Source organism: Gossypium hirsutum, chromosome D11, assembly GCF_007990345.1.
Source record: "Gossypium hirsutum isolate 1008001.06 chromosome D11, Gossypium_hirsutum_v2.1, whole genome shotgun sequence".
In the NCBI taxonomy this organism is placed as follows: Eukaryota; Viridiplantae; Streptophyta; class Magnoliopsida; order Malvales; family Malvaceae; genus Gossypium; species Gossypium hirsutum.
The window spans coordinates 10,137,890-10,150,080 of NC_053447.1; the positions used below are offsets into that span (position 1 = coordinate 10,137,890).

The 12,191-nt window shown below is 34.8% G+C and overlaps 1 protein-coding gene and 1 pseudogene across 1 annotated transcript; one reads left to right on the plus strand and one right to left on the minus strand.

Annotated features, from left to right (window-relative positions):
* Positions 1–776: 776 nt before the first annotated feature.
* Positions 777–4,910, minus strand: LOC107912235 (protoporphyrinogen oxidase 1, chloroplastic). The gene is made up of 9 exons (XM_016840317.2): positions 4,133–4,910; positions 3,764–3,949; positions 3,546–3,630; positions 2,880–3,027; positions 2,730–2,810; positions 2,439–2,610; positions 1,783–1,942; positions 1,575–1,678; positions 777–1,294 (listed from the first exon to the last, which is right to left on the minus strand). Exons 1-9 carry the CDS (start codon positions 4,514–4,516, stop codon positions 995–997), a joined length of 1,620 nt encoding a protein of 539 aa, XP_016695806.1. The 5' UTR covers positions 4,517–4,910; the 3' UTR covers positions 777–994.
* Positions 4,911–5,763: 853 nt separating this feature from the next.
* LOC121223142 (cold shock protein 2-like) lies at positions 5,764–6,065 on the plus strand (annotated as a pseudogene).
* Positions 6,066–12,191: the final 6,126 nt, after the last annotated feature.

Here is a 12,191-nt window from a genome sequence, read left to right on the forward strand (position 1 = left end):
TGCTTTGGGTGCTCAAGCAAAGAAAAGAAAGAGAAGAAGAAAACGAGCCAAAAATTTTAGTTGAACAAATCTACAAATTGATCTCAATTACTTTTTCATTATTCAAAAACTGCTTCTTCTTTTTTTTAGGAATCTCCCTATCATTGTATGAAAGTGAAGATTTGACTTCTTCTTTTTTATGCATTCTCTTTAATTAAAGATCATTTTAGGTTTTCTACTTCATTGTATAAGGAAAGAATCTGGTGAAGAACGAAGAGGACTGGAAACTTGAAGATGATAGAAGTAATTAAAGCTTGAAGATGAGAAAATGTAAGAAAATTTGGTAAAAATTGTTTGATGAGAAAAAAATATAAGAAAATATGATAAAATCAACACTAAAACAAATGCTGTAGAATGAATAAAGTCTACGTGACAAGTTGTAATAAAAAAAATTTTCTAACGGGACTAACAGTTGAGGTAAAATGAGTAACAGTTGAATAATTTTATACCAGTTTTGACCAAAATAATTTAAGTACCAATTTGAAAAAACTAGTACAAGTTACGTACCATTTTGTTGTTTAAACCCAATTAAGGGACTTGGGTGTTAGGATTACATGAAACGGAAGAGACCAGCAGCAAGAATCCGCTATTCAAGAACCAACCTGTCAGCTTGACTGATCAAAGCAATTAGCCCTAACTCAAGCCCTTTCTAGAGGAACAGGAGCAACCTTGATAAACAGCATGTATGATCAACGGTAAAAGAGAATGTTAGGAAGATGAAATGTTTTGATACGTGATGCCTCAAATGCCTAGTATCGGTACTGATCATGGGATGAGAAAATTAACACTGCTATCGAGTATGATATTGCAACATGATATACAAATATGAAGTTCTAATGAAAACCCCAAAAAGTGGTCAAGGAACTAACAAAAAAAACCCTACCCAATTTTTTAGCTAAAGAGATACTATCCAATAACTGACTTCTACATTTGCAGCCTGACAAGAATTTCAATATTATTTGTATGCATATTGTGACAGGAATTCCTTCACTTCAGCTGCAACCTCGTAAGCACCTTCCACACACCGTCCTAATGCCACACCAGATACATAGTTGCCCCCAAGAAACAGTCCATGAAACCCAGAATCCCTGAGAGCCATTTTTGCACTATCAAGGAGATCCAAATGACCAACCAAGAACTGTGGAATGGCTTTTGGCCATACTCTTACACCCAAAACAAGAGGATCCTTTGCATTAGGATTTATAAGCATTTTTCTCAAATCACGATCAACTGCTTCTACAAGTTCCCCTTCAGTCTGCAGGAAAAATACAGCATCAGTAAGTATCATGCAAAATCATGGAAAACATTATTTGTAGGTTCATGTGACAAATCATAGTTAGTGAAAAAAATTTGGCCCTTCAATAATCTTGACCATCCTATATTTAAAGATTGCTGGCAGACCGGGTAATTATTCCATGATCATACAGGTCTTTAATACCCTCTAGAGGGATTACATCTACCACAATCTCTGTCCTTATCCAAAATTGTGTTGTCCTCAACAAAAACTCAAATTATAGATCTTAAAAGATGTCTACCTTGGACAAAATTCCAGTGTTGGTAGCTCCTCCTATGTAGTTCAAGAGCAACACCCTGCCAGATGGAGCTCGATTGGGGAAAAGTGATGAACTGTATATCGTCCCTGCAAGTTGTTTTGTTAATCAATCAAATTTCTAAAAGCGAACTTTTACTGCAAACAAATTCAGTATGATACTAGATATGTTACTTTAGGAAGAATGGAGTTACCTAAAGTTTCAATTCCTTGGCTGCGTGGGTGCAACTGGCCAAACCCCTTAAGTTCACCATCAATCAAACATTCTTTTCGAATGGCTTCTTTTGGATAGGAGACTGTGACTGATGCAACTGGAGGATAATAAAATTGGGATAATGCATCTGCAGCAGCAGCCTGCAAAGAGGACACAAAACTGGATCAGAGAAATAATAGTAAAACTCTGAAGTCAACTAAACTAGTTAAGAACAAGGCCTCAATAACTCTTTTAGAGAACAATTTCCTTCAGACATTTTCCCTTGTTGGGAAAGGTTACTTTTAGGTATTGAATACACATTACTAGTATACCAAGAAAGTATAGCAGATCCACAAACAACATAGAGTACATGGAACATTTTTCAAGAAAGTGGACTTGCACAAAGTAGAATATCTTCAATCATTCAGCATACTGACACACCACATAAAAGACGCCCAATTCAGTAGTCCAAGCTTGGCCAAGAGTGTGCTCTGTCAAATTTAGGAGAAGAACTATATAGATAGAGGCAGACGAACTTGCTTTTTAATAATTTAGCATCCTAGACATTGCAACATAAATGAGTGAATCCTCTATGCTAGATGCTAATAACATCTATAAAAAGTTGTCTAGCAAGGAGTAGGAAGATATGAAACATACCGAGAGAGGATGCAACAAGTTACTGGCAACATGGGATGGAATGGTCATTACAACACTTCTACTCTGAAGAGATACCATTCCTTCAGGTGTTTCAAATGTCAAGTTATACCCTCCATTGCCCAATTTGGTAATACTGGAAAGCTTCCAAGATAATTTTACATTGCTACCCAAACTGCCAACTCAAGACAACTAATTAGGACCCTCATTCCTGAAATGTAAAGATGGGCATAAAAGCATATTGACAATTTAGAACCACTACAGAGGCTATAGCTATTATAGAGACAAGGCCACCTGTTAGCAATTGCCTCAGGCAGCATGGTAAGTCCCTTCCTAAAAGATCCAACTGTTTGGCCCTTCGGTTTTGGCAGACGCCTGCAAGATAACTATTCAGGGTGATGGAAATAAATATCACGAAAGAAGCATCAGTATATTCAAAATTACGGGTCTCTGGGTGGCTTAGGTGTCTTATTTCTCTCCTGGATTGTCTTGAAAGTGCCACCAATGATGCTGCCACCAATCTCTTCTAGCTTCCATACTCTTCCAAATGCTGCTTTCATGCTTAATTTTGAAGGATCCCCTGCATAAACACCTGCAGCAATAACAACTTTTCAAGTATAACAATTGAGAAGTGGTTAAAGAAAACAAGACCTTAAATATCAGTCCTAGGTTCAAGAACTTCTTGATCAGAAAATGCTAAATTGAAGGTGGTTCACTATTGTACCAGTAATAAACTGAGGGTATAACTTATTGGTTGAAAATGTCTTAAGAAAAACAAAATATTAAGTACATCATTACAGATAAGTGAACACATAAAAAGAATGGAATCAACATGCATCTAAACAAGACCCCACGGAACTAACCCAAATATATATGTGATATAACAATGCAAATAAAACAGAGAAATGCCCCAAATATTTTATATGAAAGGACCAGTAGAGCCCGTAGATATTAAGGGCAATTAACAAGCCATGATGACAAGGTAATTTAGACTGAAAAGAATATAATAATTGGCGCTCGGCGCAGAAGTGATTAAATAACAAATGTTTCCTACAAGAAAAAACTTGAAAAAAAGAATAAATAATAGAGAATAAAGATATCAATCATCACCTGAACAAAATGGTTCAATAAAGCGTTCAAAAACCTCAGCACCAAGATTACGGCGCACAAACTCCTCCACCGATTCTTCATAACCCTGTCACCTTTGTCAAAATTCTGCTATATGAGAACCTTCAATATATACAAACATTATGCATATGCAACGTTATACTTTTGATGCATAACCAAATGAAAGAAAAAAGCTTATAAGAAAAGTAAAGTGGACAAACCGGAGGGGGAGGCCGAATGCCAATAGCCCCGAACCCAGCCCTAAGTTTTCCAGCAATGCTCATCAAATCAAAAAACGGCAAGTCGGTTGGCTTGGAGGGCACAGGCCTTAGTTTTCCCTCCCATAGTACAAATCGCGGTGCATTAGGGTCACCTAAAACCAAATCGTCCTTCAATCCACTATCCACCTACAACAATAAACACACATACACATTCATATGGACACTAACATAATTAGTGACCTGAAATTCCTGGTTTAATGAAGTGCGATTGAGCAGCAAAATATAAAACAAATCGCATAATTAATTACAGTAATACGAAAAGAATTACGAAAATGCAATTCGGGAAAATGTAGGTTAAGAGAAACCTACGGCCATGGTTAGAATAGGATCGGAGGGCTGAAAACTGTTGGGGCCTTCTTCCCACAGATATCCATCTCTCTCAACGGTAGTGATGTTGCCACCAACACGGTCTCTGGCCTCCGTCACAATCACATTGGAAGCGACGTCACGGTGCTTGGTGGCGAGAGCTTGAGCAATGCAAAGTCCACTGATACCACCTCCAACGATGACGCAATCCGCGATGGATGATTCTCCCCCGTCGATTTTAGATGAGGAAATCGTGGGACCCTCGGCGAGGGAGCATCGGAGCTTGAAAGGTTTACGAAAGCGGGGCGGATGCTGGTGGTGGGGTATGGAGAAAGGGGAAACGGAGGGCGAGGAACGGAGAAGAGAAAGGTCGATTAGAGCCGTCATGATTGGTGGTGGGGCCAGGCGAGCGAGAGGGATGGGAAGAAAAAGGCGCTGGAATTAAAATAACTAGCGATTGAAAGTTGAAAGTAGGGAGGTTGGCGAGATTGTGTTATCTTCAAGAGGAAATATCGAGTGTGATTACTCGCACCTCTGAGCTGGTAATCAGTCAAATTCTGTGAGTACCGGCGTACGTATTATGGAATTTGTCCTGTGGTTGTTAATGATTTTTTCAGAAGTTGAATTTGGTGGTGCTCGAGTCGACGATAAGATCGATCATAACTTTCAATTTTCCTTGTTAATCAGATCTGACTAGCTTTCATAATTTGAGTTAAGCACTTCAAAATGTTTTAGTCTCCCCTGCCTCGTTTAAAATGATAAAACGAAAATTTCTCGTGATGAAATGATTTTTAGTTATTATATTATGAAAATGAATTGATACAAGGGTAAACTATATTATTTACTCTGCTAAATTTCTTTTTACTTATTTACTTATAAAAATTTATAAAATATAATTTAATTATTTAATTTTATCTTTTCTTACAATCACGATGTGTCAGTTTTTAAAATTGGTATTATAATAATTTTAATTCTAAATATTTATGCATTAGGTAAATTTAGTCTTAATTTTAAAAAAATTAACCCTAAACATTTACATATAGTATAATTTGATCCTTTTTATAGTTTTTATTTCTTTGTAACCCTTCCACCTAAAAAACTAAAAAAATAAATTTATCAACTGAATTTGATCGAAAATATAGCAAAAATTGAAACACGAAAGAATCCAATACAATAAATTTCATTTTTTTCTTATTGTTTTAAATTCATTCCGTATACTTTAAACGTTTAAGAACTTAATGTCTCTCGATGTTGATTAACTCATTTTTTGTTTGGTAAACTATTAAAATAGTCACTCTCGTTTGCCTCAAGTTATATTTTAGTCACTTATGTTTAAAATGTTACGTTTTAGTCACTTACATTATCGTGTTGTAACATTTTAGTTACTGAACCGTTAATTATCGTTAACGGTGTAACGGTAAATTGATATGACACGTTAAATCATAATTTCAAATGAAATTTTTAGGTTATATTATACAATTAGTCCCTATATTTTTTATTTTGAGCATTTTTTTCTTTTATGTTCTTTTGACTTTCCTTTTTTAATTTTCCATTCTCTTCTACTTCTCCCTTTGTTTTCATCCCTTCTCTATTTCTTTTAACATAGTTTTTCTATGTTTTCCATTTGTTAAAACATTCGTTCTGAGGGTTACCGTAGCCTTGCTGATGGTGAAGAGGTCGAGTACGTTGTCAAGTCTTTTGAAGGTCGTCCCAAGGCTGTTGAGGTTACTGGCCCCAACGGCAACCCTGTTAGTTGCTCCTTCAAATTCGAACACAGTGGCGGCGGCGGCAGATCGGTGGAGGGGGAAGGAGAGGCGGATACGGTGGAAGTGGTGGAGGATGTTATAAGTGTGGTGAGATAGGCCATTTAGCATGGGAATGTAGGCAGGGTGGCGATGGTGGTGGAGGCAGATATGGCGGCAGCGGCGGTGCTTAAATGTGTCCTCGCAGTAGCCGCTAATTTTAACGAGGGGTTTAAATGTGTCATTCACATTTCTTCAATCCATTCCTTTTTCCTTTTCCGCTACTGTTTCTTTTGGTTTCATTATTGTCGTATTGTTTGCTTTTTATATTTTCTTTTTCCAATTTATGCAAAATGATTTCTCTTAGTCAATTTGTTTTTATTTTGAAGTTGGCAATAGTTGTAATGGGTGCTTTCGTAGTAGTGTTTATATAGATTAGTATCGATGGAAAAAACAACAATGAAGAATAAAATGATGTTAAAACTCACTGTCATCAAGTGTTTATATAGATATCATATAAATAATAAGAAAAAAAATTAAATTGTTCAAAAAAATAAAAGTATAGGTGTACAAAGCCCAAATTTGCCCCAGCCCAACAAACTAAATTAAACCCAAATACAAGCCCAGCAGACCTAAACCCACTACCTTAGAGCCCGATAAGCCCAAAAACCTTAAAAATTTTTGGGAAACCCTAGCCTCCAGGGTATCCTAGGCTGCCGCTCCCCTGCTGCTACCCATGTGCGCCCTCGGCGCGCACACCGCCCAAAGCCTGGCAGGCTTGCACCAAAACGACAAAAAGCCGTGAACTCCGCCCTCGTCAACGTCTCCAGCTGGCCAAACCTGCAAGAAAAAGGAAGAAATGACCACAAAGGCAAAGAAACAGACAACAGAGGAGCAGAAAAGATTTTTCTTTTGGTTATAAAGCCCAAGCAATGGGATTTCAAAGGGGGGATTTTTCTTTGATTTTTCTTTTTCCTTTTCGGCAAGAGCCAAGTTTACTGTAAAAGAAGAAGAGTTTTCTCTTCTTTCATTTTGGCTATGAACATTAAGGAAAATAAGAAAACAAAATAGATTTTTGAAGGTGACTTTTTCTCTTTTTTTTTTCATATTTGCGTTTCTGCTTGTTTATTTTATTTTACTTATTTTATTTTATCTTTTACATAAAAAAATAAGAAAACGGAAAAAGGAACTCACCGGGAGTCGCTCCGTCTTCTCGCCATCGGAGACTCATTCTTCGGTGACGGAACCGGTTGAAGAGAGGCACAACGGCCTTTTCCCCTTTGTTTTCGGTTGTTTTGAGGCTAGATCCGGGCTCAGGGGGTCGAGATCTAGAAAATAAGCTTTTTGCCTTCGCCAACCACCGTGTGCGGCGGCGCTGACGCCGGTGACCGGAGTCCGGCACGGTGGCCATTGGCCGGAGCCAAGATCAGAGGGAGGGGGGGCTAGAGAGAGTTTAGAGAATTTTTTTAAATGAATGGATGAAGAATGAAAATTTTTAAAAAAATTTGACTTAAATAGGGTCCATGAAACGGCGTCGTTTTGAGTTTCAGCACCAATAGCCAAAACGGCGTCGTTTAGCCCTTTAACCCGCGAGTCGACCCGACCCGCGACCCAGGGTCCGCGTGTTTTTGTGCGGGCGGGTTATTTGCTCGCGCAGTCCCTCCTATTTTGCGGCATGTTGCAATTTGGCCCTTTTTCACTATTTTCTTTTATTTTTTGATTTGGCCACAAAATTTCATTTTTATCTCGATTTGGTCCACTACAACGCAGCGTTTTGGGGCTTTGGTTTATTTACCCTATTGGTCCCCCATCTTTCAGCGCTCGTTACAATTTGGTCCTTCTTGTCTTCTTTATTTCGATTTCGCCCCGTTTTTTTCATTTTTATATCAATTTAGTCCGTGTTTTAGCAATCTTATTATTTTTTTAATTATTTTAATGTATTATCATTTATTATTATTATTATTACTATTATTATCATTATTAATTATTATTAGTTTTATTTTCCTTTTATTTATTTGTTACTATTATATTAATATATTAATTAGTTTTATATTATTTTCTAACTTTATTTTTATTCTATATAAATACATATATGCATTATGCATGTACATATTTTTATAATTCATTTAATATATACATACATACTCATATTTTTTATATTTTATAATTTATCTACATATCTATATATATATATCCATATACATTTTTTTCTTTCACGAATACATATATATATCTTTTTTATTTTCTTGCTTTATTTATTTATTTACATGTCTATTTTGATGCTTTAGTTTTTATTTGTTTATTTATTAATTATTGTGTATACATGATTGACTTGTCTTTTATATTTATTTATTTCATTTTTGATGATCGTTAGTATTATTCGTACTTACATTACCGAATTCATGATATTAACATCGTGTTTTATTTTTACTATTTTGCGTTAAATTGTCTTCGTTCAATGCATAAATTATGACTTTTTGAATAAACAAAATTTCGTGTTTAGATTTGATAAAGTCGTACCCTAACTTACTGGGTTTCGATTTTTGCAATAAATCTAAATGCCGAATCTTTTCAAACTCAAGTTTTTAAACGATCCCGGGAATTAAGAAAAGATCGTGTCCTAACTCACTGGGCATGATCTCTTTTCTAAACCCGAGATAATTAAATGTCTTTTTAAATAATTAAATTTTTTGGCATGTATTCTCGTATCGGGAATTCAATACGTTGTGTCCTAATGCATTGGATATGACATGTCGTTTTCTCGAGACGAGGATTTTTTTTTCTAAAAAATAATAAAGGCAATGTTTTGCGTTTGGAGATTCGAGAAAACGTGCCCTAATGTGCTGGGTTTCGTTTTTTTTCGTTCTATCAAATTGTCAAATATCCTTTTAAAATTTCGAAGTAAGGCAATGTTTTGCGTTTGGAAATTCAAGAAAATGTGCCCTAATGTGCTGGGTTTCGATTTCTCGTTTGACCAAATAGCCAAATATCCTCTTAAACCTTAATCCATGTTATTCAAGTGTTTTCTAGGATCGTATTTTCAATTTCTTTAAAGTTCTTAATTTTCGACACCAAGACATTAAGTAATCAACGAGGTACCAATTTTGGGCGTATCGAGGGTGCTAATCCTTCCTCGTGCGTAACCGACTCCCGAACTCATTTTTCTGAATTTCGTGGACCAAACTTGTTGTTTTAATAAAATCAAATCGTTTATTAAAAACAACAACTTTTCAAGGTGACCCGATCACACCTTATCAAAAAGGATAGGTGGCGACTCCCGTTTTCGTTTTCATTTTTCAAAACCCAAGTCGACCCCGTTTTGTCAAAAAAATGGTGTCAACAATAGGGTTTAGTTTTAACAAATGAAATGTAACACCCCTTACCCGTATTCAATACCGGAATAGGGTACGAGGCATTACCAAAACACATGCACTTGCAAACGTATTTAACCGAGTTATAAAATTTCATTTAAATTAAAACTTTCAAAATAATTAACATGCTTCTATAACTTTTCACAGTATATCCTCAAAATGTTATAATCATAATAATTAGGGCTTACGAGACCCGATACATACTCATGCAATTCAATACTTCATTTCCATTTCCCTCAATTCGCAATTTCTCATGCTCACGATTTAGATCATATCACTAGCAATTTCCATTTAATTCACGTACAATTCAATGACATCAAGTTCAACACTAATACGTATTTACCATTTAACTCATGTTTATTGATTATACCATTCAATAACACATTTATGAAATTCTCAATTTTGCAACGAAAATATCATTTTAGCTTGAATAACAACATCGTCCTGATATAAATACACTACCACTTATCCATTTACTTTAATTCTTTTGGGCCCATTTGTCACTTACCATCCTTAATCAAATTAGGGAACGGTTACGAAAAATTGAGTACTTCACTTTCACTTTGCCATAGTATAACTATGGTCTTACATATGATCACTTATCACTTGTCCCTGATCAGATAAGTGTAGCTAGGCTACCACTTATCACTTTGTCACTTGATCAGATAATAGTAGCTAAGGCTACCACTTATCACTTTCTCACTTGATCAGATAAGTGTAGCTAAGGCTAACACTTATCACTTTGTCACTTGATCAGATAAGTATAGCACTTATCACTTTTTCACTTGATCAGATAAGTGTAGCTAAAGCTACCACTTATCACTTTGTCTCTTGATCAGATAAGTGTAGCACTTATCACTTTTTCACTTGATCAGATAAGTGTAGCTAATGCTACCACTTATCACTTTATCACTTGATCAGAAGTACTCAAATCCGGCGTTCCGCTCAATTTGATCATTTATTCATATATCAGGCTTACCAACATGTGTTAATTCATAAACCATTCATGACATTATTTCATGCCACATCATATATTGAATATACCATACACACATACTATGAAACTTTATTTTCACACATGAGTTTAAACCATGACCAATAATGCACAAATATAAGTATAATTCATATTTCATCGTTTATCAATTAAAATCAAGCATATGACCAATTATACACAAATCATTCATATATTTCCCAATTTTCCTCCTCCTCCTCTCCATTCCACATCCTTAATGTGTATAACACACTTAAACAACATTAGCTATAATTTCACTATTCACTCACATGTATATTTAAAACTGTTTATCCGAGTCAGAGTCACTAAATTATTTTTATCCGGAGCTAAAGAGCTCCAAATTAAGATCCGTTAATTTTTCCTGAAACTAGACTCACATATCTTCATATCACAAAATTTTCAGAATTTTTGGTTCAGCCAAATAGTATATTTTATTCTTTAAAGTTTCCCCTGTTTCGCTGTCTGACAGTTCCGACCACTCTTCACTAAAAATTAATTATCTCATTGTAAAGAATTTGGATGATGTTTTCGTTTGTTTCTTATAAAAATAGACTCATTAAGGATTCTAACCATATAAATTATAACTCATAATAATTTTTTTACTATTTTTAATGATTTTCCAAAGTCAGAACAGGGGAACCCGAATTCATTGTAACCTTGTCTCACAAAATCTATTATATCTCATGATTTACAATTTCATTGCTCACACCATTTCTTTTATAAGAAACTAGACTCAATAAGCTTTAGTTTCATATTTTATTCATCCTCTAATTCAATCTTTACAATTTTTGGTGATTTTTCAAAGTTACACTACTGCTGCTGTCCAAAACTGCTTTAGTGCAAAATGTTGATTTCCATTTTGCCCCAAATTTCATAGTTTATACAATTCGGTCCTTTCTCAATTAACCCCTCAATTAATCTAATTTTCTCAATTAATACTTTACCTAGACATTATAAGTTGTTACTCAACTATTGAAATCCAGAATTTCCACATATAACTCTATCTTCAAACTCTTTTACTATTAGGTCCCAAACATTCACTTTCTATTCAATTCTTTCAATAAAATCAGCATATGAACAATTTAAAGCTCTAATTTCATGATAAATCATCATATAATTCCAGCACATATTCATATCAACTTTCAACTTCTTTCATAAAATCAAAAACTAATGAATTTAACAAGTGGGCCTAGTTGTAAAAGTCATACAAATACAAAAATTTCAAGAAATAGTCAATAATTGAACTTACTTGTAATAAAAATATGAAGAACCAGCTTGAAGAAGCCCTTCCATGGTGTTTTAGCTGATGAGAATTCAGAAAAATGAAGAGAAATCTAGATAATTCCTCTTTGGTCCTAACTTTATTAAGCAAATTTTGCAATATTCCAATTTTGCCCTTAATTCTTCTCACTTTCTTGCTGATTTCATGCATTTGCCGTCCAGCCCAAATAGACCTTGGGTCTATTTGCCTTTTAAGCCCTCTTCCTTTTATCATTTAAGCTATTTAATCGTTTCCCAAAATTTTGCATTTGTTACAATTTAGTCCTTTTTGCTCAATTAATTATCGGAACTTTAAAATTTCTTAACGAAACTTTAATACTAACTTTTTAACACTCCATAAATATTTATAAAAATTTATAAATATTTATGGCTTGGTTTAAAATCCCCGAGGTCTTGATACCTCATTTCGATTCTAATTATTTTAATATTTATTTCTAGTGCACTATTCACTATTTCAAAATTTTTTCTAACTTCACATTTAACTTATACTTACTAAATTAATAATATTTTCTACCCATTTGTCAAATTTAGTGATCTTGAATCACCGTTCCGACACCTCTGAAAATTCAAGCCATTACATTTTTTTTCTCGTCGGATTTGTGGTCCCGAAACCACTGTTCCGACTAGGCCTAAAATCGGGCTATTACATGAAAAAT

Coding starts and splice junctions, on each gene's coding strand:
- LOC107912235 (XM_016840317.2), bottom strand. CDS start 4,516: ATGACGGCTCTAATCGACCTTTCTCTTCTCCGTTCCTCGCCCTCCGTT. Junction 3,028..3,545: donor TATTGAACCATTTTGTTCAG/GTGATGATTGAT, acceptor TTATTGCTGCAG/GTGTTTATGCAGGGGATCCT. Junction 1,679..1,782: donor CCAAGGAATTGAAACTTTAG/GTAACTCCATTC, acceptor AACAACTTGCAG/GGACGATATACAGTTCATCA.